Source organism: Bufo gargarizans, chromosome 9, assembly GCF_014858855.1.
Source record: "Bufo gargarizans isolate SCDJY-AF-19 chromosome 9, ASM1485885v1, whole genome shotgun sequence".
Lineage (NCBI taxonomy): Eukaryota > Metazoa > Chordata > Amphibia > Anura > Bufonidae > Bufo > Bufo gargarizans.
Window position 1 is genome coordinate 155,234,297 of NC_058088.1, and position 25,082 is coordinate 155,259,378.

Sequence of the window (25,082 nt, forward strand, 5' to 3'; positions counted from 1 at the left end):
CAAGCATCTATGTGGAATTCTTCTACAGTTTTTTAAATCAGCTTACTATAAAAAAGGTATAATACCTGGAGATTCCATACTCCTCTGTAATATCTCAGTCCTATTGGTTATTTTCTGCTTAGCTATAAACATATTTCAATCCCATACTTATACATTTAAATCTTTTGAAAACTTTTGGATTTTTCTTTTCTCATGGCATTATTAACCTGCCAATCTGGACAATGCAGAATCATTTATGATTTTTTTCTCATTACGTTAAGATGATCACATCTATCCCTGTGGCCTTTCTAGCCTAAATCTGCCTAGTAGCAAGATAACTGTCCCGGTAAGGGTGATTCTAAGCTTATATCTAGCTTATATTTTCTGTAGTACTGAAGGAAGACAGAGGCTGAGGTATAACACTGCTAGTAATAATGTGGCATCTAATAAAATATATCAATGCTCAATATGAAAACAAAAGGAATATAAATGTGCAGGAGGCACCAGGATGGGCTGACAATAGTTCTACTGGGAAAGAACAGAAGACAGTAAAGATGTGAACTTCCCTACCTTTCCTCTTGGCTAAGCATATCTCAAGATGTGTGTAGGGAGACAGCATTATAGAACAACATGATATTCAATATGAATTTTGGCAGCATGTCACACTGTTGTACTGAATATGTTTTTGTAAAAAAATTGATTCTTTAACCAAATTTGAGCAAAGCATTAAAAACTTCAAATTATGTCTACAAACAACAGGTTCTCAAGCATTTTGGAAGATCACTGTAATTTTAGGTAAGTAGAACCCCAAAAGTTGGTGGTTTGAAATGAACATCTACAACTGGGGACTATTTGCTAATGTACTTGTGTAGGTTGCACAGTGTATGGTAGGTCACACATGTTAGCAATTTTTTATATTTTTTTATGAGCTGTCATGAGCTGAATTTTATACCTAATCGCCTCTTCAACATAAGAACACGTTGGCTTAATAAAATCCATACATGATATACGAGGGTTCTTCAATAAGATTTCACACTTTTGTTTTTAAAATCTATTTATTAAGAGTTTCAAAGCCTACTTATATTACTTTTCTACATAGTCACCTTGCTTTGTGATGCACTGTTCCTACCATTATTCAAACCTTTTAATGCTATCAGGAAAAAAATGTTTTTGGTTGGGCGCACTCAACATTGCTGCTTTTACATACTCATCACTTAAAAAATTTCCCCTTTGAACACTCAAATAAGCTGAAAATCAGATGGCAGAAAATCTGGACTATAGGCTGGGTGTTCAATAACCTCTCACTTCAATTGTCAAAGGGTTTCCAATGTGTGGGCTGCAGTGTAGAGCAAACATTGTCGTGCAACGGCACAATTCCTTTTGACAGATTTTCTCTTCTTTCAGAGCAGATTGTGGGTTTCAATTCTCTCTGAAGCATGTCACAATACCCTGCACTTATGGCAGTTGTTTTATGTTCCTGAAAAGTTTCGAGAATAGACCCTTGAGAGTCCCAGAACACGGTCTACATCAACTTTCCTGCCTGCAGTCGTGTCTTGAATTTCTTAGCTACATGAGATGCATTTTTGCATATTTTCACAAATCCATTCCAAGGTTCTCTCTTCATTCCTCGTAGTCATGACTGTAGCTGGATGTCCAGAGCGCTCTTCATCTGTCAAACTAGTATGGCCATTTTTCAAACATTGCAATCCACACATTAACCACTCTACGAGAGAGAAATTTATCCCCATACTGAGAAAACATGAAGAGAGGAATTTGTGCTCCTAGCACACCTTCTGTCCACAAAAAATGCATGATAAAACACTGTTCCTCTTTGGTGCAATTTATAAGTTTCACAGCCATCTTCACCACAGTGTGACAACTCTTATACTAAGCTGCAAGGTCAGCCAGCTTGCAAGACAGACTAGTCACAGGACACTGTCAGACACAACCTCACTGTTTCCAACTAAAATGTGTGGAAACTTTTTGAAGACCCCTCGTATATATCTACCATTTTTCTTCTTTTAAATGGTCACTAACTTTTCACACAGTTTTGCATAAGTCAACAATACAGATAAATATAAAAAACTCTGTAATATATCTTATCAGAGAAAAATGTCTCTCTTAACTTACCATCTGTTTCCTTACTTCCCAAGCTAACATTCCCTGTCTCAAGATGGAAATTTAGCTGTCTTCTCCCTACATTCTCCAAAGTCGTCATTGGCCAACATGTAATCTAAACCTTTGGTAAGATGAAAATCCATCTCTTCACTTCAGAGAATGTTACTTTAGAAGGGGAAAAAAGTTGATAAGCTGATAAGTGGAAAAAAGTCATTTTCTGTAATGACATATATTACAAAGTTTCTTAGATTCATTAGTACTATTGATTTATGCAAATACATGTGAAGAAGTGAGTCTATCCTGTGTTCATTTCCTCAGGCCATTGATCTGATTATTATGTTGTTATTATTTGATAAAAATACAAAATTTCACATGGTAAAATGCTCAGATCAAAACCTAATCTATTTACCAGCATCTCAACACCCTATAGACATGCACACTCACCTTAGTGCTGCTTTTTTACAAATACATACTGTATACCATGTGCCCGAATATTTGTCACAATACATGCTGCCAGTGGTGCTGTAAACACACATTACATGTATAGTACTGTATATCTTCCGTTAGCAAGTGCAAAGTTTATCTTACTCATAACACTCAATTCCCTTGGCTTTTTGTAAACCAACACCTACCTGTCTATGTACCTTCTCTGAAGGCTGGAGGTCAAAGTAGACGTACCAGGTGGAAAAGGTGGGTCTCGAAGAACGTTGTAGTGAATTGGCTTGCAGTCTGCACACAATGGACAGTCAGGCACCGAGGTGATCATAGCACCATCAATCTCCATTTGGTTATCCTTGGTGTAGATCTGAATGGCATATACCTCAACTTTAACGTGGTCTAACTGGATGGTCAGAGGAACATCACAAAAGATACTTTGAATGCCTAGTGATGAATTCTCTCCATTGACATAGAGAAGTTTGACTTCCACCTCTGCTCCATATGTGTATAAGTCTGTAGTTACAAATGTCACCCAAATTGTTAGAGTCTGTGGAACCACTGGGTATGTAAACTCCAGCTGCAGATAACATCCATGAGGCTCATTACAAACAGGAGGGACAGAGTTGTCATTTGCTCCAGGGCTCCATGTCCGGACACTTGTTTCACATGGCTGCTCCACATCAGGGCGTCCTGAAGTACATAAAATCATTTAAATCACTTCAAAACAGAAAAGTAACATTTTGAAATACTGTACATTGCATAGCTGCATGGTCAGTAATTGAATGTGGTATATTCATCCAGAGAAAGGCATACAACAATCTTCTATGATGCAAACAATGAGAATAAGAATAAATCCCTGGATTAATGATCTGTTTTAGTGTTCTCAAAAATCTGTATAAAACAATTGAAGAGCGCCTGTCAGCAGGATCAACCAAATTAAACCAGGCATACTGTCTGATAGGGTTGATCCTGCTGATTAAAATGATAAATGTCTTTTGAAAATGGGCTGCAGCATTCCTGATAAAAAAATATATCTTTTTTATTATTTATGCAAATAATGTATTTGGTGCACTGAGAGGTGGGGCTAGTCCTTCAAAAGTTATCAACATAGAAAGTTCAAAACTTCAAATTTCAAAGTTCTGTTCAGCACCAGGGACAACACATTGAACGTGTCAGATACTGTAGCTGTGCATCACAGGGAACACTTTCTGTGTTGAAGCACAAGAGATATTGCAAATCTCATTGCTGCATTTGATTTCTGAGAACATTTTGCTCTTATTTGATACACTTCATGACCCCCTACCCAATAGAAAAATTGTATCCAATCCAACAACCAATGGCGGCCATGCTCCGGAAATAGCCTAAAAGATAGCCCCCCCTCACCCTTACTTGCTGGGGTATTCAGATTTCATTTTCCCTTTCATTTCTGAAATAAAAGGGTGTTGTGCTACTTTTGGCTCACCCTTTACATACAAAAATTACCAGTAGGAAAAAAAAATTGTCTGAAAAGGCAGATGAGAAACCATCTGTGTTTTTTTTTTCTGATAATGATGTTTACACTTTAACCTGTAATACTTTAATATGTGTGTGACATCTACTCTGTGCAATTATTTTCATTATTAGGTCAGATCAGGCACAAACTGTACTACATCACCATGCAGAGTCTAAGGCTACTTTCACACTAGTGTTTTGGTTTTCCGTTTGTGAGATCCATTCAGGGCTCTCACAAGCGGTCCAAAACGGATCAGTTTTGCCCTAATGCATTCTGATGGAAAAGGATCAGCTCAGAATGCATCAATTTGCCTCCGTTCAGTCACTATCCCGCTCTGGAGGCGGACACCAAAACACTGCTTGCAACCAACGGCACACGATGTAAGTCAATGGGGATGGATGCAATTTCTCTGACACAATCTGGCACAATTGAAAACAGATCCGTCCCCCATTGACTTTCAATGGTGTTCAAGACGGACCTGTCATGGCTATAGAAGACATAATACAACTGAAGAGTTTTTGCAGATCCATGACAGATCCAAAGAAAACGCTAGTGTAAAAGTAGCCTAAGTTGTATATAGACATAATACAGCATCCATGGATGTGTATGTGACCTCTCTGTATGCCAGGGGCATTGGTAGGTTAAAAAATTCGGGGCCTGGGCCCCTGATGTTTTGTCCCAGGCCCCAAATGTGCTGCCTGCCAGATAGATCCAACTGTATTGCCATGCTCAGGACAGCAATACAATTGAATCTAATGCACTGCAAGAGCTGAAGGACCTGTGATGACATCACAGTCCATATAATCAGTTCTAAATGCAGTAGCTGAAAAGGACCTGGGATGATGTCACCATCATGTGACCAGTGCAGGAGAGGACTGCTCAGCAGTGAAGAGAAGACCTGGGAAGAAGCTGTGGTGAGGTCTGCTACATGAGGAGAGGTAAGTGAAGGGGTAGATTACTCAGTGTGAGAGGCAGAGCAATGTTGGGAGTTGTAGTTATTTAACTGGGACTGTATGTTAGGGCTGAAGTTATTTACGTGGGACAGTGGGGTGGAGTGATGTTATTTACATGGGACTGAATATTAAAGGGATTCTGTCATCAGAATTTAGGCCTATAACCTAAACATATGGTGAGGTTCCTACTAATACACTAAATCCTAAAGTGACCTTATCAAATGCGCCTGTGGCTCTATAATCATATAAAACAGGTTTATATAACCTGTCACTCACGTCACAAATGTGTCCAAGGGGCCGTCTCATGATGCAGGGTGCCCGGCTGCAGCCATCTCCTTTCGGTGCCCAGCACCGCCTTCTGAATTGAAATCGCCGCCCTCCCTTTCATTAGAGCCGCCTACCTCACGTCATCGCCGCCTCTCTAACGTCAGCGCCGCCTCTGAAATCGTCCGCTCTCCTCAGGTTCTACCTAGTGCGCACGCACGGGATCTGGCTGAGGAGAGCGGACGTTAGAGAGGCGGCGATGAACTGAGGTAGGCGGCTCTAATGAAAGGGAGGGCGGCAATTTAAATTCAGAAGGCGGCGCTGGGCACCGAAAGGAGATTGCTGCAGCCGGGCACCCTGCATCATGAGACGTCCCCTTGGACACATTTGTGACGTGAATGACAGGTTATATAAACCTGTTTTATATGATTATAGAGCCACAGGTGCATTTGATAAGGTCACTTTAGGATTCTGTGTATTAGTAGGGACCTCACCATATGTTTAGGTTATAGGTCTAAATTCTGATGACAGACTCCCTTTAAGGGGTGATTTTATTTACATGGGACTGTATGTTGAGGTTTCTGGGGAAGGGGTAATGTTATTTATGTGGGACTGTATTTTGGATGGGGCTGTAGATAGAGAGGAGTTTTATTTACATGGGACTGTATATTGGAGGAGGGAAATGACATTATTTCCAAGGGACTGTATGGTGGAGGGGCTGAAGAATTATAATTTCTGAGGACAGTAAACTGAGGAATATAACTACAGGGAGCACTGCAGGGGGCATTATAAATACTGGGGGGCGCTTCAAGGCGAGCATTATAACAGTAGGGGGCAATATAAATTCTGGGGGCACTGTATGTGTATTATAACAGTAGGGGGCGATATAAATACTGGGGCATGTCAGGGTGAGCATTATAACAGTAGGGGGTATTAAAAATACTGGGGGCACTGTTGGGACATTTTAAATTCAGGGGACATTAGGCGTTCTTATAACTACTGGGGGCTCTATAGGAGGGACTTATAGATCCACATAATTTCTATTAAGAGCATTATGGGGGGCCTTATTAATACTGAAGGGGTCTGTAGAGAGCTTTATTACCACTGGGATAACAATAGGGGGGCCTTATTTCTACTAGGGGCTCTGTAAGGATATTATTAATACCGGGGGGCTCTTTTACCAATGGAGGCACTCTTGGGGAGCACTATCACTGTTGGGGGCACTGTAAGGGGCAGTATTACTAATGAGGGCATTCTAGAAGGGAATTACTATTGTTGGGACTATGAGGAGTACTATTTCTATGGGGGCACAATTTTTTTTTTCAGGATAGTATTTGGGGGGTAGAGAAAAGTGAGGAAGCTAAGATGTTGACCGGACTGAATGGAGAAGATGATGACAGAGAAGATCTACATCAGAGGAGAAGTCACCTGGGAGGCACTGGATGTGAAAGACACGTGCTGCTGTATAGCTGTATAGCAAGTACAGTAAAATGTCTTAAGTGCTAATGTTTGTAGGGAGAGAGGTTGGGGGGGCGAATGGTTGACTTTGAGAATTGGACAATATTCATTGGGGCTTGGGCCCCGGATCTTTTGAGACCCTAGCAACGCCCCTGCTGTATGCATTGTTTTCTGTTATGGATCAGACAAAACCAACTGTGCCATACTACATCTGATGCATATTATGGAGATATTCCCTCCTAAAAGTAATGCTCCTAGGGTAGACTATATCCATAAAGTAGTGCAGTACAGGGGCATTACATGATGCCCTAGAGCAGTGTTTCCCAACCAGTGTGCCTCCAGGTGTTGCAAAACTACAACTCCCAGAATGCCTGCACAGCCAAAGGCTGTCCGGGCATGCTGGGAGTTGTAGTTTTGCAACAGCTGGAGGCACACTGGTTGGGAAACACTGCCCTAGAGGTTCTTTAATAAAAAAAAAAAAATCCAGAACTGCCAAATAAACACATAGCTAACCCTTTCTCTCTACCATTATCACTTGCATCCTATGTGATAGAATCTGACCTGAAACACAAAATATTTAATAAAATATGAAATAGATCTCCCTATAGTTTGTCATCTGAAGCCAAAGTTCAAAACTTTCAACATCTATACTTGCTATTCATTTCCACTATTTAGCAGCTAGAACACACAAATCTTGTTATTAGGCAAGTTACTTGTCTTCATCGATATACACTACTCTCATTCATTCCTCAGCAGCACATATTTCAGACAAGCAAAATATCAGCTGTATAAATATGAGGAAAAAGCATGTCTCAGACATTGACTGCTTCCCTTCATCAAACAGAAAATTTTAATATTGCAGACATTTTTCCTAAATTACATGATAATCTGTACGTGGAAACTGTAGTTAGGTTTGTACACATAAATGTTTAGTACTCAAATATCAACAAATATTAGGAAAACAAAATGCAAAAATGGAGATAGGAGATAGATAGATAGATGGATAGATAGATAGACCAAAAGTGTTATGGATTGTACGCATAAATGTTTAGTACTCAAATGTAAGCAAATATTGTAAAATACTGGAAAAACACTATGACGCAAATAAATTACATATGAACTCTGGAAAATTGTTTAGCCTCCAATTCAACCATTTTCCGGAACTATTCTGAAATCTTAAGTACAAGGTGTCAAGTGCCAGGCACAAAGGTCAGGCAACCTGAAACACCTGCTCCATTTAATAGGAATCACAAGCAAAACCATTGGGTTTCGAAGGATGGAGGATTGTTTAAACTAGGGACTGGGGGGCGGGGGGGGGGGGTAATTATGATATAGGATGGGAAGATAGTGCAGATAGAGACCTGGGGCAAGGTAATGGAACTGGGGGAAGAATGGAAGAAGGGACTAGAACAGTTCAGAAGGAAAGGTGTAGGGTAAAAAATATACATAAACCTCTTAACTGTCTGTATGCTAATGCCAGAAGCCTGACTAATAAAACTGGGGAACTGCAATTAGTGATGTGTGAGGAGGACTATGACATAGTGGGATTAACTGAGACATGGCTAGATAATAGCTATGACTGGGCGGTTAATGTACAGGGTTACAGTCTGTTTAGAAAGGTTCCCCAAAACCGGAGAGGGGAAGGGGACTGCCTTTATGTAATGTCTTGTCTAAAGCCCACACTCCGTGAAGATATAAGTGAGGGACATGAACATGTAGAGTCACTGTGGGTAGAAATACATGGAGGCAAAAACAATGATAAATTACCAATAGGTTTATTATAAACCACCTAATATACCAGAGTCCACAGAAAATCTACTACTAAACGAGATAGACGAGGCGGCAAATCATAATGAGGTGGTTATTATGGGGGACTTCAGCTACCCAGATATAGACTGGGAAACTGAAACTTGTATATCTCATAAAGGAAACAGGTTCTTTGCAATAACCAAAGACAATTACTTCTCCCAACTGGTTCAGGACTCGACTAGAGGGGTGGCCATACTGGACTTAGTATTACCCAATAGACCTGACAGAACAACCTGGGAAATAGTGTCCATAAAGTAATAACCTTTTAATTATCATCAAAATAGTGTCTCTTCAGGGAGGAACAAAAATGCCAAACTTCAAAAAAGCAAAATTTTGCCAACTAAGAGAGGCCATAGGCCTAACGAACTGGGAAAAAGTACTCAAAAATAAAAAGAAACAGTCTCAAAATGGGATATTTTTAGAAGCATCCTAAAATCTAATTGTGAGAGGTACATACCTTATGGGAATAAAAGGTTAAGGAACAAGAAAAAAACCAATGTGGATAAATAGAACTGTAAAGAAAGCAATAAATGACAAAAAGCATTTAAATCACTAAAAAACAAGCGGCCAAACTAGAGACCGAGAGATTAATTGCGAAAGAGAGCAAAACTAACCCTAAAATGTTCTTCAATTATATAAATGGTAAAAAGTATAAATCTGAAGGTGTCAGCCCTTTACAGAGTGATGAGGGGGAAGTTGCAGAGAGCGATGAGGAGAAAGCAAAGCTACTAAATATTTTTTACTCCACTGTATTCACTGAAAAAAATAAACTGTCAGATAAAATGCAGAATGTAAAAGCAAATTCCCCATTAAAAGTGCCCTGTCTGACTGTCAAGACTGTGTCTGGTCATGACTCTTTGGGTCGCATGCAGTTGTCAGCGGTCTGCTTGTTGTCTACCGCAGGTGAGGGCAGTTAGTATGTTGTCTCACGTGTGGTTGCCGCTGGCAACATGATGTTTGTTGGCAGTGTAGCAGCCTGAGCTGGTTGCTAGGCGGCTCGCTGTCAAGGCATGCGGTTGCATCTTCAACGTGTGTTTGTATGTGTTCACTTTCTATGTTTAGTGTGCACAGGATTTAGTTGTGTGTGCATTTCCCCTTTAAGTGACACTTACCTTGTCTGGTGTTGGAAGGGTTAACTCCTTTCCTAGTATGTGTGTGTGGGTGTGGCTGCTTGGGCTATTTAGCTCCTGCTGTATGCTTGTAGCTGAGGGGTACTCCAGCCATGCTCTAGGCTGGAGTCATCCTCCTGGTCTTATATGCCATCTACCCAGTGAGGGCCACTCTTGTGGTCATAAAATATATGTATGATGTTAAGAAGATGTTTTTATGCTCTCTATGTTGTTTGCAGCTATGGGTGTCCTGGATACCTGTGTGAGTTGTGTGTGTGCTGTGTCCTTAATGTTTGCGTGGACATCAGTACTTGTGCATGGGTTCCAGTCAGCGTGTCTGTGGCAGGTAGGTGTGGTACTGGTTTAACTCCCCTGCCATATCCATATGCTGTATATGTTTCCCCTCTCCTTGCTCCTTGACCAGTGAGACTTCTGTTCGTCCGTGTCTAGGAGGAACAGGTCGTCTTACCTTGCTCCTAGTCCAGGGATTTTCTGAGGGCTAGTAGGGACCCTAGGTTCAGGAGTATGAGCCCTCCTACCATCTGGGTTGGCTGATACGGTTAGGAGTCAGGGTCAGAATTAGGGACACACTAGGAGGTGACCTGCTCCCTGATCCTGTCGTCCTGGCCAAGAAGCTACCCTTATCCTATTGACATCGCACAGTTGAGGGTTTCCCCCATCCTCAGCCATGACACTGACCCAGGAAAAAGTACAGCGGCTACTCAAAAAGATTGAAATAGACAAATCACCAGAATCAGATGGCATACACCCCCGTATCCTAAGAGAATTAGGTAATGTCATAGTCAGACCCTTATTTCTGATATTTAAGTATTCTATACTGACAGGGAGTGTTGCCACAGGAAATGTGGTGCCATTATTAAAAAAGGATCCAAAAACAGAGCCCAGAAACTATAGCCCGGTAAGTTTAACATCCGTCGTAGGTAAACTTTTTGAAGGTTTTCTATGAGATGCTATCCTGGAGCACCTCAATGAAAATAAGCAAATAATGTCATATCAGCATGGCTTCATGAGGGATCGGTCATGTCAAACTAACTTAATCTCTATGAGGAGGTAAGTTCTAGACTTGACAGCGGCAAATCAATAGATGTTGTATATCTAGACTTCTCCAAAGTATTTGACACTGTACTGCATAAAAGGTTAGTATAAAAAATGAGAATACTCGGACTGGGAGAAAATGTCTGTATGTAGGTAAGTAACTGGCTCAGTAATAGAAAACAGAGGGTGGTTATTAATGGTACACACTCAGATTGGGTCACTCTCAGGGGTCAGTACTGGGCCATATCCTCTTCAATATATTTATTAATGATCTTGTTGAGGGCTTGCACAATAAAATATCAATTTTTGCCATTTTTGCAGATGACACTAAACTGTGTGAAGTAATTGACATGGAAGAGGACAGTATACTGCTACAGATGGATCTGGATATATTGGAGGCCTGGGCAGAGAAGTGGCAGATGAGGTTTAACACTGACAAATGTAAGGTTATGCACATGGGTAGAAATAAAGCAAGTCACCCGTACATACTAAATGGTAAAAGACTGGGTAACAATGACATGGAAAAGGACCTTGGGATTTTAGCGAACAGCAAACTAAGCTGTAAAAACCAGTGTCAGACAGCTGCTGCCAAGGCCAAAAAGATAATGGTTTGCACCAAAAGGGGCATAGATGCCCGTGATGAGAACACAGTCCTACCACTTTACAAATCACTGGTCAGACCACACATGGAGTACTGTGTACAGTTCTGGTCTCCTGTGAACAAGGCAGACATAGCAGAGCTGGAGAGGGTTCTGGATGTATTTCTGGAGTGTAATAATATTACAGGCTATAGCTAGTACAGTCGTGGTCAAAAGTTTTGAGAATTACATAAATATTGGAAATTGGAAAAGTTGCTGCTTAAGTTTTTATAATAGCAATTTGCATATACTCCAGAATGTTATGAAGAGTAATCAGATAAATTGCATAGTCCTTCTTTGCCATGAAAATTTACTTAATCCCAGAAAAACCTTTCCACTGCATTTTTATGCTGCCATTAAAGGACCTGCTGAGATCATTTCAGTAATCGTCTTGTTAACTCAGGTGAGAATGTTGACTAGCACAAGGCTGAAGATCATTATGTCAGGCTGATTGGGTTAAAATGGCAGACTTTTAACCCAATCATCGGAGTGCCACCAGTGCAGAGCTTGCTCAGGAATGGCAGCAGGCAGGTGTGAGCGCATCTGCATGCACAGTGATGCGAAGACTTTTGGAAGATGGCCTGGTGTCAAGAAGAGCAGCAAAGAAGCCACTTCTCTCCAAAAAAAACATCAGGGACAGATTGATCTTCTGCAGAAAATATGGTGAATGGACTGCTGAGGACTGGGGCAAAGTCATATTCTCTGATGAAGCCTCTTTCCGATTGTTTGGGGCATCAGGAAAAAGGCTTGTCCGGAGAAGAAAAGGTGAGCGCTACCATCAGTCCTGTGTCATGCCAACAGTAAAGCATGCTGAGACCATTCATGTGTGGGGTTGCTTCTCATCCAAGGGAGTGGGATCACTCACAATTTTGCCCCAAAACACAGCCATGAATAAAGAATGGTACCAGAACACCCTCCAACAGCAACTTCTTCCAACAAACCAACAACAGTTTGGTGAAGAACAATGCATTTTCCAGCACGATGGAGCACCATGCCATAAGGCAAAAGTGATAACTAAGTGGCTCGGGGACCAAAACGTTGACATTTTGGGTCCATGGCCTGGAAACTCCCCAAATCTTAATCCCATTGAGAACTTGTGGTCAATCCTCAAGAGGCGGGTGGACAAACAAAAACCCACTAAAACTCCAAGAAGTGATTATGAAAGAATGGGTTGCTATCAGTCAGGAATTGGCCCAGAAGTGGTTGAGTGATTGAGAGCATGCCTAGTCGAATTGCAGAGGTCCTGAAAAAGAAGGGCCAACACTGCAAATACTGACTCTTTGCATAAATGTCATGTAATTGTCGATAAAAGCCTTTGAAACGTATGAAGTGCGTGTAATTATATTTCACTACATCACAGAAACAACTGAAACAAAGATCTTAAAGCAGTTTAGCAGCAAACTTTGTGAAAACTAATATTTGTGTCATTCTCAAAACTTTTGGCCACGGCTGTAGAGAGGGGTAGTTAATCCAGGGAGTTATTCTGATTGCCTGATTGGAATCAGAAAGGAATTTTTTCCCCTTAAGTGGGTAAAATTGGCTTCTACCTCACAGTTTTTTTTTTGCCTTCCTCTGGATCAATTTGCAGAATAACAGGTCGAACTGGATGGACAAATGTCTTTTTTCGGTCTTATATACTATGTCACTGCGTTACTTTATTACTTAGAAAACCTTAGAAAACAGATTAGGCTCAGTTCATATCACCATTTTGTTTTCCGTTCTTCTGATCCATCATAAGAACAGAAAAAAAAAAACGATCCTGTATTTTAACTGTCCAATGTGCTCATTATTAGGCTTGAGTAAACTGGGTTCCCATTGCTGTATCCAAACCCAATTCATTTGAAAACTTTGTTAAGAATATGTGCTACGTTCAACTGTAAAATGTATGGCCTCTACAGAGGTCTTTCTAACATTTCAGCAAATATCGCAAGGCTTAGGCTACTTTGACACTAGTGTTTTTACTGGATCCGGCAGGGTTCAGCAAAAAAGCTTCCGTAACTGATATTACAACCATCTGCATCCATTATGAATGGATCCAGTTGTATTATCTTTAACATTGCCAAGACGGATCCATCATGACCCCCAATGCAAGTCAATGGAGGACAAATCCGTTTTCTATTGTGTCAGAGTGTGTCCGAGAAAACTGATCCGTCCCCATTGACTTGCATTGTGGGTCATGCCGGATCCGTCACCTCATCCCGCAAAAAATGAGACCCTACCTAAGACAATCTGTCAAAAAATAAAAAAGCTATCACTTTCAGACAATGGAGACACTAAAATATGATAATTTTTTGGGCTTCAAAACTGCTATTATTGTGCTAAAGTGAAATAAATAAAAGAAAGTATACATATTTGGTATTGCCGTGTCTGTAACAACCTGCTCTATAAAAATACCACATGGCCTAACCCCTCAGGTGGACACCATAAAAATAAAACAAAAACAGTGCCAAAAAAGACGTTTTTTGTCACCTTACATTACAGAAATTGCAACACCAAGCGATCAAAAAGGCGTATGTCCCCCAAAATAGTACCAATCAAAAAAGGAGACCCTAACTAAGAAAATCGGTCCAAAAATAAATAAGCTATGTCTCTCAGACTATGGAGACACTAAAACATAATTTTTTTAGGTTTCAAGAATGCTATTATTAAAAAATAAATAATAAAAAATATACATATTAGGTATTTCCACGTCCATAACGATCTGCTCTATAAAAATATTACATAAACTAACCCCTCAGGTGAACACTGGAAAAAAAAAAAAAAACTGCCAAAATTACCAATTTTTGGGTCATCATGCCCCACAAACTGTAATAATGAATGATCAAAAAATCATATGTACCCAAACATGGTACTAATAAAAACATCAACTCTTCCTGCAAAAAATGAGCTCCTGCACAAGACGATCGGCAGAAAAAGAAAAAAAAAATAAGGCGTTCAGAAAATGGAGACGCAACAAGGCTTTATTAAGTAAAACTGAAACAAAAAAAGTAGACATATTTGATACCATTGTGTCCGTAGCAACCTGCTCGATAAAAATAGCACATGAGCTACCCTGTCAGATGAATGTTGTAAAAAATAAAAAAATAAAAGTTTGGTTACTTTGCCTCACAAAATACGTAATATACAGATGAAACTCGAAAATGTTTTATATTGTGCAAAGTTCATTTATTTCAGTAATGCAACCTAAAAGGTGAAACTAATATATGAAATAGGCTCATTACATGCAAAGCGAGATATTTCAATCCTTTATTTGTTATAATTTGGATGATTATGGTTTATATGTTATGAAACTCCAAAGTCACAATTTTTTAGGTACCCTTTGCTCAGGGGATATGGATTAATTAGCAGACTAGAGTGTGACACTTTGAGCCTAGAATATTGAACCTTTTCACAAAATTCTAATTTTAAGCTGCATTAATGCAATTCCTTTTAATTTGCATTACTGAAATAAATGGACTTTTGCACGATATTCTAATTTTTCAAGTTTCACCTGTAGAGCAATCAAAAATCATATGTACCCCAAAATAGTACCAATAGACCTGGCACCTTACCCCTAGTTTCCAAAATGGGGTCACTTTTTGGGAGTTTCTACTGTAAGGGTGCATCAGGGGGGCTTCAAATGGGACATGGCATCTAAAAACCAGTCCAGCAAAATCTGCCTTCCAAAAGCCATCTGGCGTTTTTTTCCTTCTGTGCCCTGCCGTGTGCCCTTATATCAGTTTACGACCACATGTGGGGTATTTCTGCAAACCGCAGAATCAGGGTAATAAATGTTGCGTTTTGTTTAGCTGTTAACCCTCGATGAATATAAATATATATATATATATATATATATATATATATAAGAAAAGGACGCTAAAACAAAATAACAAATACTTTATTATGATGTTTGAATAAAATATAGGGGTGTCTACCCACACTGCAATAAGCAGCTGAATGAAAATTCAGACATCACTAATTTGTGGCCGGGACCAACCATCCTCATAACACCACTAGTAAAGGTGTACATGTATATAAGCAGTATGATCAGTGTGTCCCACAAACTAAACCCACCAACACTGGGGGGCATACCACCACAGGGTCATCAATCTGAACCTAGCTGGGGTACAAGCCCTCAATGTGTTAAAGAAAAAAATGGATTCAAATAGAAAATCGGCCCAAAAAGTGAAATTTTTAAATTTCATCTCCATTTTTCTTTAATTCTTGTGGAACACCTAAAGGGCTAACAAAGTTAGTAAAATCAGTTTTGAGTATCTTGAGGGGTGTAGTTTCTACAATAGGGTCATTTATGGGGGAGGGGGTTCCACTATGTAAGCCCCACAAAGTGACTTCAGACCTAAACTGATCCTTAAAAAGTGGGTTTTGGAAATTTTCTTAAAAATTTTAAGAATTGCTTCTAAAATTCTAAGCTTTCTAACGTCCTAAAAAAAGTACAATATGTCACAAGAAAACAATTTCAGATTGGCTTGGATAAATAAAAGTGTTCCAAAGTTATTACCACATAAAGTGACACATGTCGGATTTGCAAAAAAATGGCCTGGGCAGGAAGGTGAAAACTGGCCCGGGGTAGAAAGGGTTAACGGATGTTTAAAATACAGGATACATGTTTTTGTTTATTTTTCTGTTGTTCTGATGGATCAGAAGGACGGAAAGCAAAATGGTGATGGTGATGTGAAACGTGCATAATGTTTGGCGGTCCAGATGAGTGGGTCAGTGGTATCGGTTATGTCAGATGCCAACAACTTGGGTTAATGGAGGATACTGTCAGTTTTCCTTTTTTTTTTTCTAAACAGTAACACACAAAGTACTGAATAAGTCTGTGATTAAAACGAGTGGAGCTTGGGTTTAAGAAGAGCAGTGGTAATGCTCCCATTGCACCAAAAGCCTAATTTGTACATTAAGAAAAAGTATCATAACTAGCGTTGATTGAGCATGCTTGGCCGAAGTTCAGCTTGAGCGCGATGCTTGAGTCAGTGGATTTAAATCTAATTTAGCCTCTATTTCTGAAAAGTTTCTGGCAGGATTCAAACTCACAACCTTCTACATTACAGCCACGAATGTTAACCACTACACTGTAGAGCTGCAAGGCCAGTCACTTAAATAATAATAATTTTAAAAAATTATATGAGACTTCTGCTGTATAGGAATACTTATTAGTAGTACATATTCCTATACAGCAGAAGTCTCCTATTTTATGTTTTTTTTTTTTTATAACTGGCCATTCAGCTCTATATTGTAGTGGTTAAGGTTCTAGGCTGTAAAGTAGAAGATAGTGATTTAAAAAAATCCCACCAGCACCATTTCAGAAATAAAGGCTAAATTAAATGTATATATTTTATATTTTTTTTAGTAATTGTAAAAAATGTGCAATTACAATATATATAATCATACTTCTGATATATATGAATGCAAAATATGTGGGAAACTACTACTGATGTTTTAGCCATAATATACTTACATATATTATAATATATAATATCTTCTAAATATATAATAATATATGTAAATATATTATGGCTACAAAGTTATACATATATATATATATATATATATATATATATGTTTAAATTAAATTTAGCCGCTATTTCTGCAACATTTCTTACAGGATTTAAACTCACAACTTCTACATTACAGCACAGAATGTTAACCACTACACTATAGGGCTGCATGGACAGTTACTTAAAAATAATAAAATAAAAATATGAGACTTCTGCTGTATAGGAATACTTACTACTAATAAGTTTTCTTATACAGCAGAAGTCATATTATTTAATTTAATTAAATATATATATTTATATATTTATTTTATTTTTTAAAGTAACTGGCCATGCAGCTCTATAGTGTAGTGGTTAAGATTCTTGGCTGTAATATAGAAGGTTGTGAGTTCAAATCCCACCAGAAACTTTTCTAGAAAGAGAGGCTAAGTTAGATTTAAATACACTGGGTGTCCACAAGCACTGACTCCCCTTTTCAGACCAGGGGGTGCCTGGTTTAATGCTCGGGTTCTTCTATTGACTTCCATTGTGCTCCGGTGTTCTGTAGAGCACCCGACCATCGGGAAGTGTTCTACTCGAGCACCAGAGCACACGAGCACTTTGGTGCTCGATCAACACTAATCATAACTCATGAATGGAGCCTCAGATCAACAAAAGAAAACTGGTGTTTTAATCAGGTGAATCACAGCTATATATCTATGCAAACAGTTGCCCCATCCAGACTATGATCAAAGAAAATCATGGTACTGTATGATTTCACATACTCTATGGCTTGCCTGAAAAACTTCAACGATGACTAATTTACTGAATTATAAATCTTAAACTCCCCCTCTATTAGTATTGAATCGTAAAGTAACCATGAGAACTGTAACTATCTAATGATTATTCATGCCCACCCTCCTGAATAGCATTAGTCTAGCTATACAGAGGCTGCAGTTATAGGTTAGGTACAACAACACTGGGTTCATGAAAATTATATACTGTAGCTAATTTTTTACTTCTTTTGCTAAATGAATACACTTAAAAAATATAATAACCTTTTAATTTTCACATTTATGCAAGGATTTTATTTTTGCAGGACAAGCTGTAGTTTATGTTGCATCCATTATAATTATATCATTATCCTACAATTTGAGTACAAACAACTTTTAAATCACTATTCCATTTTTTAGACAGGATTGCTCAAAACCCACCGCCATGTGGAATAATTGACAGGGTAACTCTATTATGCTGGTTACTGCAAAACCAAATGTTTTGTTAATTTTTCTATTTTTGTTACTATTTTTGCTCAATAAAATATTTATTTTTTATTTTTGTTCAATGGCAAGATTTTTAGGTATATGTGACTTTTTGATCACTTTTTATTGCCTTTTTATTGCCTTTTTGGAGGTAGGAGGAACAAACACAACAAGTCTAGCCCTTTAAAATAAAATAAAAATAAAACTTGTGTGCCTCCACATAACTTTGGCTCTTCCTCTAGCAGCGCAGGCACAATTAAGAATGACATCTAAGTTGCCGGGCTTAATAGATGTGCCCCTGATTATGTATATATGGACACTGCACAGTGCCTCTTCTCTTGTCCTGTATAATGGATGCAATTTTCCGTATTTGTTCTTATTCTGTGTATATGGATTAGAGGTGAGCAAACCTTCCATATTCCTATTATGGTAACCAGTTAATATATGTGAGGACTAATGTAGGCTAGGCAATGCTCCTCTTGGTTTCTGGGGAAAATATTTGCAAATAAGTATGTCTAACAACTGGCATCAGAGAAAATTTCTTTATGTTTTTTTGTCATTAAAGCTTATTTGCATAGCATTTGGTTTTTTGGGAAAATATTTCAATTAGATTTTCTGATATAAAAGATAATAAAGGTAATTCTTTCTGATGCCAACTGATGTTAGACATACTAATTTGCATATGCATTTTCCCAGAAACCCAGAGGAGTGTTGCCTATCCTATCACAGTCATCATACTGTATATTACTGGTTTCCATAAAAAAAAAATACCCAGTCAGAGGTCCCACCAAGGCCTCTCATCTAGAAAAGATTCTATCTGCTCTGCTCTGATAAAGGGCTGATAAAGGGCCTTTGTTCCAAAAGAGCTAGTTGCAGATGTGAGGCTGGCTTAGCTATTTGTCTAGTTTTGCCATGCAAGTCAATTTAAAAGGCTGAGCAATGACTGGAAGGCTATGCTGTAGTTGTGAAACACTCAGCTTTTGTTAATCATTTTTTGGAAAGAATGTGGTTCTCTCTCTTGAACTGCGAAATGTCTGAGTTTGTTAGAATACAATTCTTTTTATTTATATTTTATTTCAGGATAAATTCCATAATGATAGAATTGATTTGCTCATCTATAGCATGTTTATTTATACAATCTCATTGTCCATCATCGATTAATTTTAAGCAATTTAGTATCCACTAACTTTTTAGTGGTAGCCTCAAACTGCTCATCTGTGTTTTTTCATAATACTGTAATATATTGCTTTGCTTATATCTCCACATAATGCAACTGTGGAAAATAAATATTTAATTTGGACTCTTTTCCAAAAGGAAAGGAAAACTGTCTCATACCAGGAATCCTTCTTAGTAACTATCCGATCTTATTCTCTATACCTGGGCACATAGTTGCAATCCATTTGGTTGCCAATCATCATTCAATAGTTGCCAACCATTTTTAAATTTACAGACAGTCCACTACACTATCTGGTGTTGCCCCCCCCCCCCCTTCCCTGCCCTCTGTATAGCCTGACAGAAACAAAAAAGAGCTTAAATTATTTCTTCAATATACAAGCTTCAATACATGAGCAGTGCAAATCCCATGCTTGGTCTTTTCTGCAACAGTGCATTGATGTAGGGGTCTGAATTAAAGGAACTGATCAGGAATTTTTCATATGGTGCTGCTAGTTTCATTTTCTAGTTAGCAACCTCTTTAATGTTGGATTTGTTGTGCTTCATGGCATTATACAATGATAATGTCTGTAAATCACCGTGGAATATGTCAGTGCTATATAAGTGAAATAAATAAATAAAAATCTGGACAAATAACACAAAAATCATGGACAACCCATGATTGTTTGCTGTCCTCAATGGAGCTCACAATTAGAGATGAGCGAATCGAAGTTGCGCCAAATCCGAATTTCCCCATGCTTCGTGGTAACGAATCACATTTTTTTCCTAAAATGGCTGCTGCACATGTGAGGACATGGAGCAAGAAACTCTGGGAATGCGGGTACACCCATAATTCCTTGCATGTAGCCAATCAGCAGCCAGCAAGCCATGTGAGGTTACAGCCCTATAAATAGCCTCAGCCATCTTGGATTCTGCCATTTTCCAGTGTACTTAGTGCAAGGAGAGATGTCAGCAGGCTGTAGGGACAGTGCTAGGAAAGACTTCATTGTGCTAAAAAAAAACGATTTACAAGTTCAGGGAAAGATTATTCAAGGTGTAGGGAAATGATAGGGAGGAATCATTCCACAGCATTTATGTAGAAAAGGGTTCAGTAGGGGAGGTTACAGCCTGGGTAATAGGAACAATCCTTGCTTCACTGACTGGGATCCAAATTTTTGGCTTGTATTAGTGGGAAAAAAGGGCTTATTAGACGCTGTGTGGTGAAGTGAGAAAATTACAGACTTTTTAGGGGTGTTTTAATTTATTTTTTATTTATTTATTTGATCTAACAGTATGTTAGACAGAGAAGTGCCAGGCACTAATTGTTTCTAGCGCAGGCACGGGTCGCAGTAGAGTAAAGGGGCGTGGCAGCAGGAGTCGCAGCGAGTGGCCTGAGCTCCTGGTATCATCTAGCAGTCGTGTCTTGACCAGCAACCCAGCAGTTCTTGAATGGTTGACTCGGTCATCCACTTCATCCCAAGTGACATCAGACACCCCCAGCCAAGAGTCGGTGGGTTCATCAGACACAACCCTTAGTTGACATGGCCTGGGAGCAGGCCCTGTGCCCACACCTGTCCTCAAACTGCCTCTGTCCTTTTCAGTTCCCACAGCCAGAGAAGTATTATATGCTTCGGGCTCAGCCCCACTATACAGCGAGGACGAGCTACTAGAGGACAGTCAGCAGATACTGGCCAGCCATGATGTGGAGGAGACATCCGCCGCTTCCTCCGCTAGGTGTGCAAGTAGTGATGAGGAGAGTGGTGTGGGAACTGGTGTTGCGAGAAGTGAGGCTCCTGACCCAGAGACCGTTGAGGTTGACATCAGTGATGTGCAGACAGTACTTGATGATGATAATGTAGCTGATTGTACTTGGGAGTCGGGTGAATTAGGGGCTTCATCATCATCGGGAGAAGAGGGTGGCAGCTTACAACAGTATGCGTGCACTCATCCAACGGCGCAGAAGCTGAATGTGCTCATGACCAAGTTGCTGGTGCTGCAGTCCCTCCCTTTCCAAGTGGTGGACTCTGCACCTTTCAGAGAACTGATGTCTTGTGCCGAGCCGAGGTGGAGAGTCCCAAGCCATTATTTATTTGCCAAAAAGTACAGCTCTGCACAAATATGTAGAACAGAAGGTGGGCCAGTTGTTGAGCCTGTCGGTGTCTGCCAAAGTGCACGGCAGCGGCGACGTGTGGAGCTGTAACTACGGTCAGGGACAGTACATGTCCTTTACAGCCCACTAAGGTAATGTGGTTCCTGCACAGCCACACCAGCAACTTGGCCAGGGCACGCTGCTTCCGCCTACACGTTGTCACTCAGTTGGAACAGAATCACACAGGGGAGGAAATGCTCCGTAACTTTCATCAAGATATCTAATCCTGGCTTTCTCTGTGACAACTCAAAATTGTAACCATGGTGACTGACAATGGGAAGAACATGGTGTCTGCGCTGCATCAAGGAGGGCTGAGCCATGCGCCCTGCATGGCGCACATGTACAATTTGGTTGTCAAGCGGTTCCTGAAGTCTTCTACCCATCTGCAAGACATCCTAAAAATGGCCAGGAAACTTTGCATGTGCTTCGCACACCATAAAGCACACTCCCTGCACAGGCTGATATGCGACGTTTCCACCCGTTGGAATTCCACCCTCCATATGTTGGACCAACTATACGAACAGAGAAAGGCCATAAACTATTTCTTGATGATCCAAACGGACAGTACTGTGTAACTTTGATGTCAGCCAGTGGCAGCTCATGCGTGACATCTGCCGTTTGCTCAGGCCTTTTGAGGAGGCCACGTTATTTGTCAGTTGCCAGGACTATGGGATGAACAACGTCATTCCACTGCTTCATGTCCTAGAACAGATGCTGTTAAATCTGGCTGGTTAGGGGACTGGAGACGTGGTGCCTAGATCTCATGGCCACTTGAGCCCTCTGGGGAGGAAATGGAGGAGGAGGGGCTACAGGGTGATGAAAAAAGATGAGGCAGAGGACCCAGACACATGATAGAGATGGAGGCAGGGAGTCCCTCCGAGTCACTTGCACAAATGGCCCAATGCACGCTCACTTGCTTGCATAGTGACAGCTGAAATGTCAGCATTCAGCAGAGTGATGACTTCTGGCTCTCCACCCTCGCTACCGGTCCAAAATGAGGGCCTTTTTACACCCGCTGAGAGGGAGGACAAACTGAGCTACTATAGAAACATACTATGTAGTGAGTTGGCCACTGCCAATCTGCGCCATCGTCCATCCTCTCGCAGGTCTGACCAGGGGGGCCCGCTGCACTCACTTTCCTCTGCCATGGCTGCTGTGGCAGAGTGGGGGGGTAGGAGCAGTTCCAGCTCCATCATCAGCAACTTTAGTTTAGAGTCGCTGATGAGTAGCTTTCTTTACCCACCTAGTGAAGAAACTTCTCACCAGCAGCGGCAGCTAAACCTGGAGCAGGACCTGAACCAGCAGGTCGTTGAATACTTGGACAGTACCCTGACACCCCACATTGAAGATCCGCTGGACTACTGAGCAGCCAAACTGTATTTGTAGCCGCAACTAGCAGAGTTTGGAGTGGAAATGTGTCCTGCCCGGCCAGTAGTGTGGCATCAGAGCGGGTGTTTAGTGCGGCGGGGGCCATAGTTACCCCAAGAAGAACTCACCTGTCCACCCAAAATGAGGAGAGACTGACCTTTGTCAAGATGAATCAGGTGTGGATCAGCCAGGATTTCCACCCACCAATGCCTGATGCATCAGACTAGATCATCCATGGTGCCACACCAACACTTTGACAAAAGAGACTGGTTTCATCTGGCTACCTGCCTCAGCTACTATTCTGATCCTGCCATCCACTTGATGCCACATATCTAATGCCTCCTCCTGATGCTGCTGCCGCGACCTCTACAATCTGTCATTGTGCCACTCTGCGGCCTCCGGATGCTGCCTCCACCTCCACACTCTGTCATTGTGCCATTGGTCCTCCTGATGCTGCCACCACCTTCACACTGTCATTGTGCCACTCTGTAGCCTCCTCCTGATGCTGCCACCACCTCCAGACTCATTGGGCCACTATGTGGTCTCCTCATGCTGCTTCCACCTATCACAAGTAATGGGAAAACACCAGATAACACACAGAAGGAAATATACTTAGTCTAGGCCTCAAAGTAAAGGGAGAGGGATGGTGACCTCCTAGGAATTTCTAGACCTCTCCCTGACTCCTGCCAATATGAGTAGACCCTAAATGTTTAAATACTCATACACCGTGGCCCTGGAGACCCTGGAAAGCCCTAGGAATGGTGGCAGGGAATGAGACTACTGGTTTCCTCCCAGATGAAGGAACCAGCGTCTCCCTGAGGCCTAGAAAACAACAAACACAAGTGAACATCAAAATGCAAAACAAAATGCCAATGGTCATTACCAAACTACAACACTGCAAGGAGAAAACAGAGAGACTGTCAGATACCCTCACATGCTGTCAGTCTCTCAGATCTTCTCACCTCTGTCATGGGAGTTCCCACCCTCCCCACTTCATGACTGGGCCACTAATCTTCCTTTCGGCCTGGCTGACATAATCATTGATTTGACCCTTCTTCTGATCTGTCAGAAGGAAAGAAAAAAGAGAAGCACAACGGATCCTGTCTGTGTAGCAGCTGTAAGGCCTGTATGGTCCCATCAGAATTGGCTTGTGAGTTGGTAGCCAAAAGCAGGAGTGGGTACAAAACACAGAAGACATGCAAATATTCCATTCGCTTGTCATCTCTGTTTTGGATCCACTCCTGTTTTTTTGGGCTTTAGCAATACTGATGGATTACTGACCAAATGCTGACCGAGTGAAGGCGGATGCTCAACAGACAGGATCAGTTTTTTTAGGGGTTATTGTTCTGAAGGATCATAGGAAGGTCAAAATAATCTGTGACATCAACACAAACTTACTGCTGACACCCTCTCCACTCTGTTTGGGGGCTCTACTTGTATAAGAGTTCAATAGAACAGGTTCTGTAGAAATCTATGTGGAAGCAGCTGACAACAGTGTAAAAGGAGTGCACTTCTTCTTGGCGCTGACATCGACCTGTAAGGCTGAGCTCATACTTGAGTTATTTGGTTAGTTTTGGCGGCCTAAATAAGTGAAGTGTGCAGTGATTCTAAGAGTGACTCCTGTCATCTGCATATCATACTGACTCACAGTATTATTTCACTACCACAGCAGACTCCCTATGTGTGTTACTGCATTGCACAGTGTTCTACACTACTATAAAGGCTCTCTGCAGATAGGAAATAGCAATTTTTACCTGCGATTCGCCGTGAATAAATTTGAATCGAACCAAATTTTTTCGAAAGATTCGGTGAAACGGCCGAATCGAATTTTTGAAAAATGGGCTTATCTCTACTCAGTTTCTACTATCAGTTTCCTATCAGTATATACCCAGAGAAAACTCATGCGAACACTGAAAGAACATTCCGTATTTTATGCCCTATAAGACGCACTTCCCCCAAAAGTGGGGGGAAAATAGCAGTGCGTCTTTTGGGGCGAATGCTGCGACCGTCAGGTGTATCAGCTGAGAGGGAGGAGGGGCTGGGTGCTGGCATCTGGTTCTATAATGGCAGCGGGGCTCATTGCAGTCACTGTATTCTACTACACTGGGCCCCGCTCACTGTAGTATAATCATATCTAACTTGTGAGTATTGTTAAAGTATTCAAATCATCTTAAATCCAGTGCTGTACTACTTACTACTAACTTCTTGGCAGTCAGGAGGACGGGCGGGCAGGCGCTCGCAGCATAGCTCACTACATCACGCGCCTGCTCCGCCCACTTTATGATTGAAGCAGCCGGCGCAGGTGCATGACGCAGTGAGCTATACTGCGAGCGCCCGCCCGGCCTCCAAGAAGTTAGTAGTAAGTA

General features: G+C 40.8%; 1 protein-coding gene across 1 annotated transcript in view; it reads right to left on the reverse strand.

Moving 5' to 3' along the window:
- PAPPA (pappalysin 1) overlaps nucleotides 1-25,082 on the reverse strand; it is a 370,045-nt gene that overhangs the window by 216,996 nt on the left and 127,967 nt on the right. The window contains exon 7 of the mRNA XM_044306571.1: nucleotides 2,730-3,225. Coding sequence (XP_044162506.1) covers nucleotides 2,730-3,225 — 496 coding nt within the window. The remainder of the gene's footprint in view (nucleotides 1-2,729; nucleotides 3,226-25,082) is intronic.